Raw genomic sequence first — 17,836 nt, forward strand, 5'->3', positions numbered from 1 at the left:
GAGAGAGAGAGAAAGAGAGAGAGAGAGAGAGAGTGAGTTAGTTAGTGCTGGAGAGATGGCTCAGCAGTTAAAAACTTTTCTCAGCATCCATACAAGCTCCAGTTCCAGAATGTCCAGTGGCCTCCCCTGGCTTTCTGAGGGTACTGCATGCATATGGTGCACATATGTGCATGCAGGCAAAAACACTCATTATGTAAAAAAAAAAAATTAGAGTTTAAAAAAGCTATTATTCAAAATTGGAAAGGTGGGACCAGTGGCAAGATGGCTGGTTTCCTTATCCATGAGCCAAAGTCAGCTATCATAGATTCTTTTTAAAAGAGCTGTGCATGCAGAACGTGTTTCTGACCCATTGAAAACGTTGCCTGTGTCAGTAACCATCCACAAATGGCAAAGTGCAGAGACTGAAGGTGGCCTTAGACCTCAGCCGAAAGCTTTGTTTTTCAAAGCTGGTGCTTGTTATCTTAGACATCTTCCTTTCACAGTTCCTCCAGTCTGAGGGAGTGAGTCTGCCAGGCCCTCACTCTCTGTTTAGTAGATAATGTTGCACTCATGAAGTTTCTGTGTGTTATGTTGGGGCAAACATCTTAAAGGGGCTGAGCTTGATATGGTGGCCTTTGTGATACCTTCATTCATGTGAACTCTCTTCTCCTTTTACATCTTTAGTCTGTTTGTTAGGGTTGATAGAGAATCTCTCCTTTGACCAGAGAACTGGCAGCAGGGTGTGTGTCTGAGGCTGTGTGAGGTATGGGAAGACTGGAAACTCGAGTTTCAGTAGAGCCCAATGTTCACTCCTTCCCCCAGGGTCCCATTCTCTCATACACAACCCACATATACAGGGCTGTTTGTGAATGCAGGAATAAACGTGAAAGTCTCTATATATAGCCGGGTGGACCTTGTCTCTCAAGGGCCAGCCCCAGCTCTAGTTCTGGAAGCTGGAACTGTCCAATAATTTTATTTTATTTTGTTGGGGGCAGGGGATGTTTCACATTAGTCAATATTTGATTCTCTTTACATACTTACGGAGTAAAATGTTGGCTAGGCATACATGCAATCCCAGTTGTCAGGAGTTGGAGGCGGGGGGATCACTTGAACCCCAAAATTCAAGGCCAGCCTAGGCAATATGACAAGACCCTGCCTCTTTAAAAAGCATATAAGGGACCAAGGCTCTTCCTACAGAGCCTGACAGCTTTGGCTCAGTATGCTGGACCCACATGGAGAAAGGAGAGAACCGACTTTTAAAAGCTGTCCTTGGGGGGCTGGTGAGATGGCTCAGCAGGTAAAAGCACCGACTGCTCTTCCAGAGGTACTGACTTCAAATCCCAGCAACCACATGGTGGCGGCTCACAACCATCTGTAATGAGACCTGATGCCCTCTTCTGCTGTGTCTGAAGACAGCTACAGTGTACTTACATATAATAAGTAAATAAATACATCTTTTTAAAAAAAAAAAAAAGCTGTCCTTGGACCTCCACACACACCCCATGGCACTAAGGCATGTGCCCACAAGAGAGGGGCAGAGGGGCAATAAATTAAAAAATATATTTATTTCTAAATAAGAAAGGAAAATAGTCATGTCACAGTAATGTCACCAAACATTTCTAGTTGCAAGCCATAAATATTGGTGTCTAGGATATCAGAATCCAGTTTTAGGTGGCTTATTTGAGGAAATTAGATTCTTAGGTAAATAATAACTTTTTTCTCTAGAGGTTTTGTTTTTAACTCTTTTCCAGTTAAATTTTATATTTTATGACTTCAAGGAGTCAAAAAAGCAAAATCAGACCAAAGTTGCTTAACAGCAGAAAGGGGGGCCTCCTGGGACCGGCTGGCTGGCTGGCCATCCCTCCTGGGACTGGCTGGCTGGCCTTCCTTCCCTCCTGGGACTGGCTGGCTGGCCTTCCTTCCCTCCTGGGACCGGCTGGCTGGCCTTCCTTCCCTCCTGAGACCGGCTGGCTGGCCATCCCTCCTGGGACCTGCTGGCTGGCCTTCCTTCTCTCCTGGGACCGGCTGGCTGGCCGTCCCTAGCCAGCCCTTTGAACAGGTAACTGTGCTCAGAGTAAGCTTGTTCTGATAGGGTAGCCTCCTTCAGGGGCCAATTAAAATTCCCAGCCGGCCCCGTCTCCACAGCCTGTGTTCAGGAATGACCCTCTGTACGCTCCTGGCAGCAGAGTGACCCAGGAACCTACAAGCCATTACACCTCTGTGGACCTTGCTTTTTCCTATCTGGTAGCCCCAGGCTTGAGTAGAGGGTTATCTGTATCTTCTAGTTCCAGGATAACTGCAGCAATACCAAGTGGCTATTGAATAACAAACCTAAATGCTCACAGATGCTAAATCTCCCATTTTCCTTGGGCCCAATCTTAGGATTTGACCAGAAGCCCAGTTTCCTTTGGAAAGTCTTGCTTTTTAATAAACAGACAAAATCAGAAGCCTAGATAGCATCATTGTGTGGTTCCTAGAGAGCAACTGCTAGGACACGAACTCCTCCGATGACTGTTCTATCACTGAGCAGGGCCAGGACAGCCTTCAAGTCTGGAGTGTGTGACTTCATTGCAGCAAAGATCACTGTATGGTTCCTAGCAAGGGACACCAAGAACTCGGAGCTGGCTAGAAAAGTCAGGGTAGACAGCCAGGACAGCAAGGCAAAACAGGAGAGAAAACGGGCTGAGAGCTGGTGCAGCATGGAGTGGGGTGGGTGGGCATAGATGGTACCCAGGTTGATTCCCACTGCAAGAGCGCTCCAAGTCAGGGAGCCAGTGCAGTTGCCATGTCTAGTGACCTCGTAGGAATATCCGAGTGGAGCAAGCCCAGTGTCCTGGCTGTGGATGGTACTGCCGCTCCTGCTGCTGCTGTTGAGGGGCAGGATAAGTCTGTACTGGTAAGCTGACCCCTGAGAGCCATGGCACCTGCCCCTTCGCTGACACAGCTCTGGAAGGCAGCTGCTTTGGATGGCAGAGCTTTACCTTTGGAGGCAGAAGATAGGTTGCACACCGCTCACAGGTTGTGGCTGGACATGTCTCTGAGCTTCTGATGTCTAGGGGTGTTACAGGTATCCTTCCCTGTGGTACTTAATATTGAGGTGAGGTGGCTATGTCCTTTTCCTTTACCTTCTCTTGTGGATTTGGGAATGTGGAGAGGGGCTTGGCTTCTCAATTACTTCATAGCATAGTGCAGCACCTCCAGGTTAGGCCTATAATCTTTCACTCCCCACTCCATCCTCCTAGGGTCCCTCCCACTCTTCGCTATTTGCCCCTGCCATCCCCAGTCTAAGAGTAGATCAGTCTCTTGTTTAGTATTACAATTTGGGGGGCCAGGGGTACGGTGCATGTTGCAGTAACCCCATAGAGGTCAGAGGACAATGTAGGAAACAGTTCTCTCTACCAAGTGGCTCCCAGGGAATGAACTTGGGTCATCAAGCGTGGCAGTAAACCCACTCACTGGTTGAGTGCACTGGCCTTGTGCTTCCCTTCTGAGGTCCCTCTCAGTAGGTGTGCTTTTTCCCCCCAGAGAAAAACGCTCATCAGGTTGGGATGAGTGATAAGATTTTATAAGCCAAAACAATTGAGCAACTCCCCATCCAGTCCTTTTTATAATTTCCCTGGTGAGAAGAGCAAGCATGGGCACGGGCAGACTACCTCAGCATCTGCGGGCTGAGGACACAGGACCAGGCCAGAGCCACCTCCCGAGCCGAGCTTTCCTAGTCTCTCTCCATTCCAGCTCCTGTCTGTGTTGTTTTGGCACATTACTCCTTTATTATTGTTGGTTTGTTGTTGCTGATTATTATTATAGACAAGGTTTCTCTGTGTATCTGTGGCTGACGTGGAACCCCCTGTATAGAGCAAGCTAGCAGGCTGCCTCTGCCTCCAGGAATGCTGGGATTAAAGACATTATGTGACCACACCCAGCTCCCTTGTTATTCTAATGGACACCAAGACTCCTTGTCTGCTGTTCTTTCTGGCATGTCCCCGAAGGTGGCATCAGCATCCCTTTAGCTTCCAAATAATCCAGGAGCTAAACTTCAGGTGCCTAGGGAGGAGCTCTTGGGTTCTAGCCATCATTGTTTTTGGATGCCTGCTACTTTTCTCTTTGTAATGCATCCAGTTCTGCTGCATCTGAGACAGAGCCAAATCAAACTTGGTGCACTCCAAACACGCAGTCCAAATGTCAAGAACTTCTATGCCCTAAAATTAAGAAACCTAATCTCTAAGCAAACACTCATCAGTATTTCAAGTCATGATCACATTTCCTTAAAAAGCTTGATGTGCAGGAGGATCAAGAGATCTAGACCAGCCTGGGCCATGGAGCTAGCTCCTCACTGCACAGACATCTGTGAAACAGTTGATGTGTCAGTTACCTTTTTCTAGTAAACACTTCCATCCTTAACAGTGATGAGAAAGTTTCTGTGTTTCTAACCAGACATAAGCAAGATGGACTCTGTCCACTGAGGAATCAACTGTAACCCTAATGGGGGGACTCTGTATATCTCCCCCACTTTTCAAGCACCCTCAGCACTGACAGCCTCTGTGTCTACTGGGAAACTGCCTTTCTTCCATCTGTTGCCTGTTTCCTTTGTTCTCTGTTTGCTTACATTATAACCTTGCTTCTTACGTTACCGACTGCATAGGGCAGGACCTAAAGTGTACCTGATACAGGCAGCCTGCCAGCGCCAGGGTTTGACATAAGAAGGGAAGTCAGAGCACTGCCTTCCCTGACAAAGCCAGTATCTGTCCTGGGGGAAGAGAGGCCTCAGCTGCTCAGCCTGTGCAGCCCCTGACAGTTTATGTCCAGGTTCCAGCAGCCCAGTGCACCCTGTTGTGGTTGTTGAAGGGCTTCGTGCCCACACCCTCTAGAATCGCTGGATGTCCCAAGATGCTACTGCTGGAGTGGGATTCACTTCAGCAGACCTGAAAGGGTGTACTGCCAGCATCTCACAGCACAGTGATTCTCTTGAACCTGCACAGGAGGATGGGAGCATGGGAAGTCTTCTTACTGTGAGATGCCTGAGAATGTGGCTTCTCTCGAGGCTAACTGGCAGAGGCTGGGGCCTGACTCTGTCTTCAAGTCTGTTGGTTCTGCTCTGCCCCTGGTGAGACCTTCAGTTCTAGCTGCCACACATCAGTGCACTTAGGTCAACCACATCTAAGTCTAGACCACTGTTTCTGGGCTGGTGATGTAACTGATGGTTGAGCACTTCTTGGGCATATATAAAGGCGCAGGTTCAGTCCTCGGAACCAGCCCTACAGCAACAACAAAGACAACACCGGGGCTGCAGCCAGTCCCACGTCATTCCCTCCAGTGTTCATGGCAGCTGGGCATGGTGCATTTTCAAAACACAGAACTAGTGACTTCACAGCAGCCTTGCTGCTGGGCCAAGTTTAAAAGAAAGGCCGGTTTCCCACCACAAGCCTTGCTGTGTGCACATCTAGCCCAGCTCTCCCCATTGCACTATAGTGCCAAGCTCATGCACTGTATATAGCCTTAAAGCAACCCCATGGGTAGAGAAGGAAACTGGGGGATGATGGACACACACACCTCCCCCCCAACCCCCACCGCCTTTTTAAGCAACTGGTTGCTGGGGAAATGACCTGGGACTAATCTTTTTCCAAAGAACTAAGGCCTATTTCCTGGGCCTTGTTGTTAGAGTGTGGTGTGTGTGTGTGTGTGTGTGTGTGTGTGAGAGAGAGAGAGAGAGAGAGAGGGAGAGGGAGAGGGAGAGGGAGAGGGAGAGGGAGAGGGAGAGAGAGAGAGAGAGAGAGAGAGAGAGAGAGAGAGAGAGACTTATATGTGGTGGCATGTGTGCCATAATGCACTTGTAGTAGTAGAGCTCAAAGGACAACCTTGAGGAGTCAGTTCTTGCCCTCCGCCTGGATTGAATTCAGGTCATTATTCTTAGCAGCAGACTGTTTAACCACCTGAGCCATCTTACCCGTCCACTCCTCGAGGTTTCCGTGGCTTAGTTTCATAAGGCCCAGGTTAGTTGTGTCTTGCTTCCCCTCATGTTCTCGGCTAGTTCCTCCATTGAAAATGTAAACACAGTCAGTGGTGAATGCACCTGAGGTGACTTACGTACTATTGGAAGAAAACCATGAATATTACAGAAAGATGAGTATGGTACACATACTGACTGCTGTGTGTACACTGAGCTTGTACCCAGCCTGGAGTGCAGACACATGGCAGAGATGGGATCTTGCCTTCAGGAAACTCTTTGTCCAAAAGGAGAGGCATTTCAGTAAGATGATTGCACTGGGCCTCCAAGGGTTCTACAGAGCCATGAGTCTTAAAAGACAACATGCACAATTGGGTAAGGGATATGAGGGACAGGCGACAGTGGATAGTGGGCCAGCTGGCTAGAAAGGAGGCAGGCCTCACAGCCTGCTCCACAGCCTCAGCCTCAGCTCCAGGCTGATACTTTAGAAGTCTGAGGAGAGGGTAACCTTGTCTTGATCTAGCACTGGACTGTTTTCCACTCAGCATCCTGGGTATAACACTGTCCTCTGGCAGTGGGGAGACAGATGCATGCTCTCTGCTCTCCAGAGCACAGCGACTCCAGACCCGTTCTTTCAGATGTGTATTGGTTACTTTTCTCAGTGCTGACAGCACACCTGTCAAAAACAACTTACGGGAGAAGGGATTTATCTTGGCTCACAGTTTGGGGGTACAGGCCACATGGCAGGGAAAGCACGGTGACAGGAGAATGGGGCAGCTGGTCACACTGCATCTGCTGTCAGAAATGAGACAGTGAGTGCTGGTGTCACAGGGCCTAGTCTTTCGGGGCACAAATTCTCTACTGTGGTAATAATCACCTGAGTGGTCCCCCTCTAAGACAACACCCCTAGGGAAGGCTGAGAAGATCTGAAGGTGGTGGGTGCAATGTGCTCCTGTTAGTACAGATGCAACTGCAGCTGTTGCTATGTGGTGGGGAGCACACTTGCAGATCACCCTGCCAAGGTTGGCCCAGGCCCCTAAGCCCATACTACAACCACTTGGTCCACACTACAACCCAGGGTGCTCTTCATTTTCTTAACAGTGTCCTCTGGAGCAGAACAGGAGTGGCATTTGTTTTTGTTTTTGTTTTTAAAAGTCTCGAAGCAGGCAGCACTCACGCTGCAGTCCTGTGTTGCAGGCAGCACTCATGCTGCAGTCCTGTGTTGCAGGCAGCACTCACGCTGCAGTCCTGTGTTGCAGGTGGTGAGAGCAGCTGAGGAGGCTGCATCCACGCTAGCCAGCTCAATCCACCCTGAGCAGTGCATCAAAGTGCTGTGTCCAATCATCCAGACGGCCGACTACCCCATCAACCTGGCTGCCATCAAGATGCAGACAAAGGTGGTAGAGAGGATCACCAAGGAGTCCCTGCTGCAGCTCCTCGTCGACATCATCCCCGGCCTGCTGCAGGTATGCATCCTGTGCGGCCCGGCTCAGGCTGCTCAGCACAGAATGGGGGCAGAGTGAAAGCCACTAGGAATGGCGCTCTCCTTGGAACCTATGTCTTTTTTTTTTTTATTATTTAAAAGGTGGTCTGTTAGCTTTTTGGTTTTGGTTTGGTCTTTTTGAGACAGGGTTTCTCTGTGTAGCCCTGGCTGTCCTGGAATTCACTGTGTAGACCAGGCTGGCCTCGGACTCATCTTCTCTCCTGAGTGCTGGGATTAAAGGCGTGAGCTACTACCACAGGCTTGTTAGCATACTGTGGCCTTTTTATACATAGGTATTTCATCATATTGCCTTCCGTTCTTCTCCTGAGTATCCCCTTCCACTTCCCTCTTCTACTCTCATGGTTTTTTTTTGTTTTGTTTTGTTTTTACTTTTTGCTAGCTTGTTTTTAAAAACTCAGGCTTTGTACAATGTTTTCTAGCTGGTGCTTATTTTAATAAATTAACAAGAACATACAACTACTAGGGACTACACTAGAAATCCACTTTTATTTCTTGACAACCTGGTGAGTTTCATAAGAATTGTTTACAGAGTGTGGGTAAGGGGTTATCTAGAGGAAGATGAACACCTTGCCAGAGGCTGGACCACTGAAGAAAATGCTTCTCTCTTTCCCAGCAACATTAACTGCCTGTAGATACTTGAATGAGGGGTCAGCGGTCTCCAGTTCCCTTCTCTCGCCCTCTGCCAGGATGTTCATGGCTCATTCTTGCACACTTACCATATCTTCTTAGCTTACTTGCTCCTGTGTGCAGCAGAGCTAACCAGTAGCCCAGATCAGAGGGAAGGACTCTTCTGGCAGTGTAGACACATGGGATTCATTGCTTCCACAAACACTTGTGGCATCCTGTGGATGCCCTGAGCCCAGGGGGGGCCAATGGAGGGCGCCTCGTGCGTCCTTTGCTCTCCTGTGTCTGTTTGCCGGAGCTCTCCCACACAAGAGGCAGTAAGCTGGGCAGATTGGTGGGCAGGCCCTGCTGCTCTAGATGCTTCTCAGCTTGCTATGAGACATGGTAGAGCCACATAGAAGCTGCAGGCAACAGGGTCCTGTGCTATGTCACATAGAGAGGGGCCACCAGTGAAGAAAGGGAGAGAAGCTAGCTTCCCATTTCATGCATGGAGCTGTTTGCCAGCATTTGTTTGGACTTCCACACAGAGGGAAAGACAGATAGGCTACACAGTTCCCAGGGCTATCTGTATAAAGTGTGTGTGTCTGTGTGTGTGTGTGTCTGTGTGTGTGTGTGTGTGTGTGCGCGTGTGCGTGTGTGTGTGTGTGTGTGTGTGTGTGTGTGTGTATGTCTGTGTCTGTGTGTTTCTGTCTGTCTGTTCATCTGTCTGTCTGTCTGTGCATATGTACACATATGCGTGCTTGTTGATCAGAGAACAACTTGAAGCCCTTACACCTTTTGAGTCCTGGATATTACTTCTGGGCTGTCAGGCTGGTAGTCCTTGCCTGCCGAAGCCCAGCCTTCTCTTTCCTTTCTTTTTTTTTTTTTTTTTTTTTTTTTTTTTTTTTTTTTTTTAAGGGAGATGAGGTAGTGTTTGAAGGACTTGGGGTGGTCCCCAGCTCTGCCTCTTTTTTTTTTTTTTTTAAAGATTTATTTATTATTGTAAGTAAGTACACTGTACCTGTCTTCAGACACACCAGAAGAGGGCGTCATATCTCATTACAGATGGTTGTGAGCTACCATATGGTTGCTGGGATTTGAACTCAGGACCTTTGGAAGAGCAGTCAGTGCTCTTAACCCCTGAGCCATCTCTCCAGCCCCCTTCTCTTTCCTTTCAAGCACTTCTGCTCAGGCAGATTGCTCCGCCACCATGAAGAATCTGGACTACACTCCCTTCCCATTCCTCCTCCCTTTTGCCATCTGTAGTGTCAGCACGTGTGACAGAGCAGCCCACCTGGCACCCATGCCCTCCTGCCTCTGCACGGCACTCATGCAGCCACTTGTTTTTGACCCTCCAAGGCCAAAGCTCTCTGAATCCACTCGCAGACGTGAGATCTCTGCGGTTGTTAGCACCAAGTGCAGGGTTGCACTCCAAGGGCATCTGTGGAAGTGCTGAAGCACATGACTGGGAGGCATAGCTTTGATCTGACTTCATCTCCGTGGTCCCCTTGCCTCTCTAGGGTTACGACAACACCGAGAGCAGTGTACGGAAAGCCAGTGTGTTTTGCTTAGTGGCAATCTATTCCGTAATCGGAGAAGATCTGAAACCTCACCTCGCACAGCTCACGGGGAGCAAGGTATGTATAGGATTACCTGCTGTGCCTGCACCTGAGCTGCCAGCTCATCATGAGCCCTTGGTGGCAGGCGGCCCTTTTCACTGGGCGTGTGTAACTGTCTGACTTTGCAGAAGGTGTTTTTCCTACTGTGAAGATGGCTGGCTCTGCCGTAAAGGCAGGGGAGGCAGTGCTGAGGACATACTGCAGACTCTTCTAACTGCCTTTGAAAAGACAACCTGGCTTCCAGCACATTTACTAAAGGAAGAAAACCTTGGTCAGAAGCCAGGTTTCTCCTACCCTCACACCCCAGAGTCACTTAAGAAGCTGGCCTCAGGGCGGGCAAGTTGACTCAGTGGGTAAAAACCAGCCATGAAGCCCGATAGCCTGGGTCCCATCCCTGGAACCTGCATAAAGGTAGAAGGAGCAATCTGACCTCCACGTGCATTCTGTGGCATGTACGTATGCACGCATGCACAAACACACGGTAGTAAGTTACTTTAAGGTCGCCTCATCCTTGAACAAATTGCTGAATTGGAGCCGAGTGCCTTGTAGACCTCAGCAGCAGGATGTCCACTGGGCCTGCCATACCCCACCCTGCTCCATACACTTGTCATGACAGGGTATGGAGCAGGGGCACGTGGCCCTACTCTGTGAGAGAAATTTCCCAGTGAGTGTCTTTGGAGTTTAACACCGCTGGGGAGCACCGTAGCCAGAGGCTCACCTCCCCAGCCCCAGAACAGGATTCCTAAGGGGCAAGAGTGGTCATTCCCTCGAGCCTGCTCATGTGCACGCTGACCTCAACCAATGTCCTGCTCCCTCCCTGTCTGAGAAGAGATGTGTGGCCAGTGCTTCCTTTCAGTTCAGCTGCCACTTTGACACCACTGGAATGCATCCTAGCCAGGATGGCGCTGGCCTCTTCCCCTCAACCATGGGGGGCAACTTGCTTATGAAAGCTCACTGTGTGATGTCACAAGTTTGGCAGCATGCAGCCCCAACCACCGTCTAGGTATCAGTAGCTCTCCCCTCAGTTGTAAGCACATTATCCTTTAATGGCTCGGCTCTGCGCATGGTCAGATGTCTCCGAAGACAAAACCATCCACACTTGGAGAACCACTTGTCCAGAGGAGATCCTCTGTGAAGGCAACAGAAGCAAGTGAGGATACATCAGGATAGGGCTAACGAGTGTTTGTTTAGCATGCACAAACCACAGTCTTCCACTCCACGCCCCCCCCCAGCCCCCAGCACTGCCCAAACTAACTGGGTTTGGTGGCTTTCACCTGTAACCCAGTTCTTGACTGGTGAGAGAAGAAGGGTCAGAAGTAAAGGTCATCCTCAGCGACATGGGGAATTAAAGGCTAGCCTAAGTCATATGAGATGATGGATGGATGGATGGATGGATGGATGGATGGATGGATGGATGGATGGATGGGTTGGTGGGTGGGTGGGTGGGTGGTGTGGGGGTTGGACAGACAGATGGGTGGATGAATAGAATTAAAAGCTAGCCTGAGTTACATGAGATTCTAGATTGATAGATTGATGGATAGATGGGTTGATTTGTCTTACCTGAACATAGAGAGATTGACCGGTTGGCCTTACCCAACTCAGTCTTCTTGTTTGCCCACTTCCTTCCTGCCAGGACTCTGATCAGATACTTTTCTGGTTTGGTTTTTTTTTTTTTTTTTTGGGTTTTTGGTTTTTGGTTTTTGGAGACAGGATATCTCTGTGTAGCCTTGGCTGTCCTGGAACTCATTCTGTAGACCAGGCTGGCCTCAGAAATCCACCTGACTCTTCCTCCCAAGTGCTGAGATCAAAGGTGTGAACCACTACCACCCATCCTCCAATTGCTTTTTTAACTGGTACTGAAAAAAGATAGTGGTAGTCACACAGCATCTGTGAGACCAAGAGCCGTCCTCCTCTCTCCCTTAGCCTCCACAGGGATTCATAGGTGGCTTGGCTACACTGAGCACCCTCCAAGCCATTTATAAAGGCAGTTGGACTTACACATGAATTAATCCAAAAATAGTACCCAGCCCTTTCTGACATACATGTTTTTACACATGTCTCTTCCCTCATGTGGATTAGATTCTTGCTCTGTTAATTGTGCCTTGGTTCTCACAATTTTTAATTTCAAGGAGTGAATTTGTCTTTTTGTTGTTTCTTGGGACCTTTGGGGCCCCTTTCCAGAGACAGTCTCCATGTCCATGGTGGTGTGAGAGTTTTAGACTTTACACTCTTGGATCCTAGCTTCAGGTTTGTGTTTCACGTGGGTTGTCTTTATTCTCCTTCCTATCCTGTCTCCTGGCTGCGTTCCTACCCCAAGCCTCGCTTCTGCCTCACTGTCATGCCCTAAGTACAGGATTTCATACTCCCATGTCAGCTCCAGGAACCACACATGACAGAAGAACGAAAGTTAGGCCTTCCGAGACTGGCTTAATTCCCTTAATATGATTATCTCCAGTTGCACCCATTTCCCTGCAAATAACATAACTTTGTTATGCTTTATGGCTGAAAAAAAAATCCATTGTGTATGTGAACCACATTGTCTTTATGGTTGCTCTGCTACTGACACCCACCTGGCTCCATTTGAGTGAAACTTTTGCCTCTGGTGTTAGCATTCTGTTGCAGATAGCTGTCCCTCTGCCAGCATCAGTGGCTATAAAGATTACCCTCTTTCCTGTACAGTCTAGACACTGTTGTCAAAACCCCTGAGCGCCTATGTGAAGGTTTCCTCCTGCAGTTCTGTGCCATTCCACCAACAAGCCAGTGTCTACATAAGTCCTCATGCCAGTACGATGTGGTTGGCTTTGGTGGTTTTTTTTTTTTTTTTGTATTGGTTTGTAGGTTTTGCTGGGGAGTATGTGTGTATGTGTGACATGCATGTGACTTGGCACATTTGTGGAAATCACAGGACGTGTTCGGTTGGTTCTCTCCTTCTACCGTATGGGTCCTTAGAATCAAACTCAGGTCAGAAGGCTCAGGAAAAGTGCTTTAAGCCATCTCACTGACCCCAAAGTTTTGGCATTTTTGAGATAAGCTTAGCATTAATTAATTAATTAATTAATTTAGCTTTTGCTTTTTGCAGTGCTGGGGAAAATCAAAACCAAGACTGCTAGGCTTTGTGAGGTCAACCACAATAACCTCAGGTGTGGCTGGCATCAGGAGAAGTGTGTAGGAGGGGAGCTGGGGGGAAGGGGCAGCTACAGCACAGGTGTGGATCCAGCACAGGTGTGGCTCCAGCACAGGTGTGGATACAGCACAGGTGTGGATACAGCACAGGTGTGGATACAGCACAGGTGTGGAAGTCACCTGGGTCTTATCCCTGTGCCATGTTGGCTCTGCCCGGTGCACCCTCCTCAGCAGCCCTTCAGTTCATCCTTCATGTCACCTGAAGTTCTCACTGTGTCCCTGACCTCCTTGCCTACTCAGTAGCTCACTATTGGTGTTTGCTAGATGAACCCCAGCCAGAGCGGCTAGGCACCGATTGGCTTCTGGCAGTCAGTGGATTGTTGGCCTCTCTTCAGCTTCTTGCTGACTTCCCCCTGGCCGCTCATCTCTGTCTTCTTGTCTCTGCAGATGAAGCTGCTGAACTTATATATAAAGAGGGCCCAGACCACCAACAGCAACAGCAGCTCCTCCTCTGATGTGTCCACACACAGCTAGTGGCCGTGCCAGTCTGTGCAGAACACACATTGGTGGTGCCTCTGAAAAGCTCCAGCAGCTGCCCAGTCCATTCAAGGAGGCCGCACATAATTTATTACAATCAGTATTTTGGTCCCTTCCAGCTTTTGTGTAGAATTTTGCTGGTATTGAATGTAATGGAAGCAAGGCCTGTTGTGCAGTCTCCCTAGAAACAAGAGGACTGAGAAGAAGAGCCATACTTACACATGTCTTGCACCGCCTGCTGCCATCACCAAACCATGGAGGGCATGTTCTTAGAAAGCAGAGCTCTAGCCAGGGCTCGGTACACAGTCCATGCAGACTTGGGGGCGGTTTGGGGTATTGCTGTGTGTTCTTTATGCTTATGTTCTTAGATGTGGTCAGATGGGACACGACCCCCTCCTGTTTCCTATCTGACGCAGAGAAAGGTTGTGTGCGTCTTTAGGGTGTATCTTAGAGACTCTCAGAGTGGAACTGCAGTCAGGGCAAAGAAAGGACAACGACCTGGAGCTGGCCTCACGACAAACACGAGAGGTTGGCGTCTGCAGAGGAGCCAGCTTCCCTGCCTTGGGAATAGAATCAGTAATGCCACCAAAGTTGTCATGGCTGCATTAAAGAAAAGGTGACTGTAAACCGCCAAGATTGGAACCAGACTTATATCATGTGTCCAGGGAAGCACTGGCCGGACTTCTTGAAGCAACTGAGGTAGAGTCTGGCTAAATAGATTTTAAATTCTGTAGGGACAGTTAGATGTGTGAGCCACTTGAGACACCACACACACACACACACACATACACACACACATGCATACGCACACACACACACATTAGAGACCTTCATTTTCAGTGTCTATTTCCCATGGGTCTTTCCCAACCTCCCTGTCTCTTTGATTGTTTTTCCAGACGGTCTCATTAGGTAGCGCTGGCTGTCCTCAAACCGAGATCCGCCTGCCTCTGTCTGTTGAGTGCTGGGATTAAAGGCATGAGCCACCATGCCTGACTATCATTGGGAGGGTCAGAGAAGCAGAGAAAAGAGATAAGGAGGTTGGGAAAGACCCGGGAGAAATAGACACTGAAAATGAAGGTCCCTAATGTGTGTGTGTGTGTGGGGGGGGGGTCAAGTGGCTCACACATCTAACTGTCCCACTGCTACTGTTCGGAGAACTCAGGGGTGCATTTGAAGGGATTTGCTATTATTGACTGACTTGGGCTCAGAACATAGCAGGACCAGACCTCACTTTTAATTAAAAAAAACAAACAAAACAAAAAAATCCTGTCTGTTAAGAGTTCATTAATGAGAATCCTTCTTGCCCTCCACTAGGATCCCTCAGTGTTGTAGCCTTGTAGACATGTGCAACCTGGCCAGGTTACTTAGGAGAGCTCCCATGCCTGACACAGTTAGAAAGGCCCTGGTGGCATTCGCCACCCCACTATAACTGAACAGTTCCAGAACATTGCCTGATAGCCTCACGGTACACACAAAGGGCTAGCCTCGAATGTCACGTGCCCTCCTTCAATCTGAGTAGAGAGAACACAATCATTTTCTGCCTCTTGGGCTCCACCCGAAGACTGCTGCCCGAAATGCTGAGGGGACTCGCATGCCGCCGCCACCACCTCACGGAGGGCGACTGCGCCCGCTGCCGCTCTCTGAACCCTGACGGCTACAGCTGCCTTGCCTCGCCTCCACCTCCACAAAGGACTCTGTTCAAAGCACCTAGACCCCGAAGGACTCTTCACAGCACCTAGAACTGTGTCCGCCTCCCCGTCTAATCTGACTATCCAGGGCCTTGAAAACCCCCTACCCTGGGGGACCGCTCACCTGACTTCCTGCTTCCTGGCAAGCTGCCCCTCCCTCTGCTGGCCAGGCCGCTCTCCAGGTGCCCTCCTGCCCTGTGCGGACCCGGCGCCCACAGACAGCCTGGGCTCGACCTACCTGTGGCTTCTCTACTAGCCTTTCACCACCTGTGCAGGAAATGCAGCAGGTTTTGTCTCCTACATCTTCTGTTCCTTTCTCTGCCACCCTTACTGAAACTCACACTTTAAAAGACAGCAAATTAGAACTTTATAGATGCCCCCCCAACCAGGACACTGTTAACAATTTCAGAAGAGAGAAATACTCGAAAACAATCAGCCACTAAGATAGTTCACACGCATGGTCCCTGTGCCCCCAGATTGGGTGTTGTTTGTTTGGGTTTTTTTTTTTTTTTTTTTTTGAGGCTTTTTTCATGTTACATCCATATCTGTATTTATATCTTATTTGTTTCACCTCCCAAGTGTATCATGGCAAATGTACAGATTTTTTTTGTTGTTGTTGTTAATAATGTGCTAGGATTTGCTAAAAAAGAAAATTAAAAAAAAAAAAAAAAACAGGTGACCTTTTGAGTTTTTCCTAGAATATGAGAAAATGCAGTTTTGCGTGTGTGGTGCTATGAGAACCCTCGGATGCCCTGCAGTGTTTTCGGAGACAGAGCACATGCCTCTTTGTGATATTAAAGGGTGAAAGCTGAGATTGGCAAGTGACCCAGACAGTCATGGCACTAGCTTTGCAGTCCTGACAACCTCAGTTTGATCCACAGAACCTACATACAGACAGAGCTGACTCCATAGAGCTGCCCTTCAGCCTACAGGAGTCCATAGCCTCCCTGTATCCCCTCCCCAACACACACACAATAATAGTAAGAATATATTAACAAGAAAAAATCTGGGAGGTTTTCTCTCTCTCCCCGTAAGTTCAAGGTCATCTTGAGCCATATAGGTCCAGGAGAGCAAGGGCTCTGTGTCAAAAAAAATACAATAAAATAAAAGACCTGGCATGATAGTCCATACCTTTAATTTGAGCACTTGGGGTTGTGGGGGGAAAAGGGGGTGGATCTCTGAGCTCAAGACCAACCAGCTTGCTCTACATAACAAGTTCCATACTAGCTAGAGCAGACCATGTCTCCATAAACATATACATTCATACATACATACATACATACATTTAGCCTGCTCTACATAACAAGTTCCATGCTAGCTAGACCAGACCATGTCTCCATAAATAAACATATACATACATTCATACATACATACATTTAGCCTGGTCTATGTAACAAGTGTCAGAACAGCCAGAACTCCATAGACCCTGTCTCAAGAGGAAAAGACAGATCCAACTATCCAGGAAACATTCCTCCATCAGGTAGCTCCTATGAGCCCCAATCATTCAGGACAGCTGCATGAGCAAGTACCCCGCCGTCTGGACCCTGTTTGCTCAGGCAAGCAACAAGAACACTTTTCTAGAAGAGAAGCAGGGAGGAAATCCTGACCCTAGCTCCAAGACTGGCCCAGACTCGATAAGGGTGAGTACTATACACTCTTCTTTTCTGCAGGCCTTGAACCTAGGGTAGGGCCCGGCATTGGCTGCTGGACCCCTGCCATCGGGTGACCTTAGGAGAAAAGAGGACACAATGTGGTGGCCCTGCATCCTCTTTTAAAATGTATGTCTTGATTTCTAAAAATCATGGTTCAAAATGTTTAACATTTGCTATCATGGAACTTTCAAAGTGTGTGTGTCTGTCTGCCTGCCTGCCTGCCTGCCTGCCTGCCTGCCTACCTGTGTCTATGTCCATGTGCATGTGGAAGTCAGAGGGCACTTGTAGGAGTCCGTTCTCTTTCCACCATGTGTGTCCCAAGGGATTGAACTCAGGTTGTCAGGCTTAGTGGCCTCCATCTTGGTCCCTTTGTAAGAGTGTATTTCAGTGGCTTTAGGTTCATTCAGTGCTCAACCATCACCACTGTGGCTGTGGAGAGGCCATCTCTGGAGCTCATCTTAGTGCAACAGACCATCCACTCTCGCTGCCTCCAGTAGCCACCACTGCACTCCCCGAGGGATTTCTGCGTGTGCACACACGTGCGCAGGTGTATGTGTGATGTGCATGCAGGCCAGAGGAATAACCTCCGGTGTTATCCACTGTCCACGTTGATCTTGATTTTTGTGTTTGTCTTGTGTGTGCCTTTGTTTATTTTGGAGTCGGGGTCTCTCACTGCTCTGGATTTCACCACGTAGGCTAGGTTGGCTGGCCAGTGAGCCCCTGGGATCTGACTACCTTCACTCCCCAGCACTAGGATGACACGTACACATCACTGCGTTGACCTTTTTAATGTGAGTTCTAGGGCTCAAACTTAGAACTCAGGTACTTGTGTTTGCAAGTCACATACTTTATTACCTACGCATGACCCCAGCCCCTGTCTCTGAGTGTAACTTCTAGATTAGCTAACTCTCAGAAAGAGTCAAGCACAGGTTGGGGTTGGAGAGATGGCTCAGCAGTTAAGAGCACTGACTGCTCTTCCAGAGGTCCTGAGTTCAAATCCCAGCAACCACATGGCCGCTCACAGCCATCTCTAATGGGATCTGATGCCCTCTTCTGGTGTTCTGGTGTGTCTGTATATTCACATACATAAGATAAATAAATCTTTTTTAAAAAAAAAAGTCGCCGGGCGGTGGTGGCGCACGCCTTTAATCCCAGCACTTGGGAGGCAGAGACAGGTGGATTTCTGA

At 48.7% G+C, this 17,836-nt stretch overlaps 1 protein-coding gene across 35 annotated transcripts in view; it reads left to right on the plus strand.

Moving 5' to 3' along the window:
- Positions 1-14,036, plus strand: part of Clasp1 (cytoplasmic linker associated protein 1) — a 234,636-nt gene extending 220,600 nt beyond the window's left edge. For 34 of the 35 annotated variants that reach the window (XM_031380155.1, XM_031380271.1, XM_031380225.1 and 31 more), the window contains 3 exons: positions 7,183-7,389; positions 9,551-9,667; positions 13,220-13,951. In XM_031380155.1, the coding sequence (XP_031236015.1) occupies positions 7,183-7,389; positions 9,551-9,667; positions 13,220-13,306 (411 nt within the window). In that variant the 3' untranslated portion in view covers positions 13,307-13,951. Of the gene's footprint in view, positions 1-7,182; positions 7,390-9,550; positions 9,668-13,219 lie in introns of all 35 variants that reach the window. The other variant, XM_031380324.1, reaches the window with a different exon arrangement.
- Positions 14,037-17,836: the final 3,800 nt, after the last annotated feature.

Source organism: Mastomys coucha, unplaced genomic scaffold, assembly GCF_008632895.1.
Source record: "Mastomys coucha isolate ucsf_1 unplaced genomic scaffold, UCSF_Mcou_1 pScaffold1, whole genome shotgun sequence".
Taxonomy (NCBI): domain Eukaryota; kingdom Metazoa; phylum Chordata; class Mammalia; order Rodentia; family Muridae; genus Mastomys; species Mastomys coucha.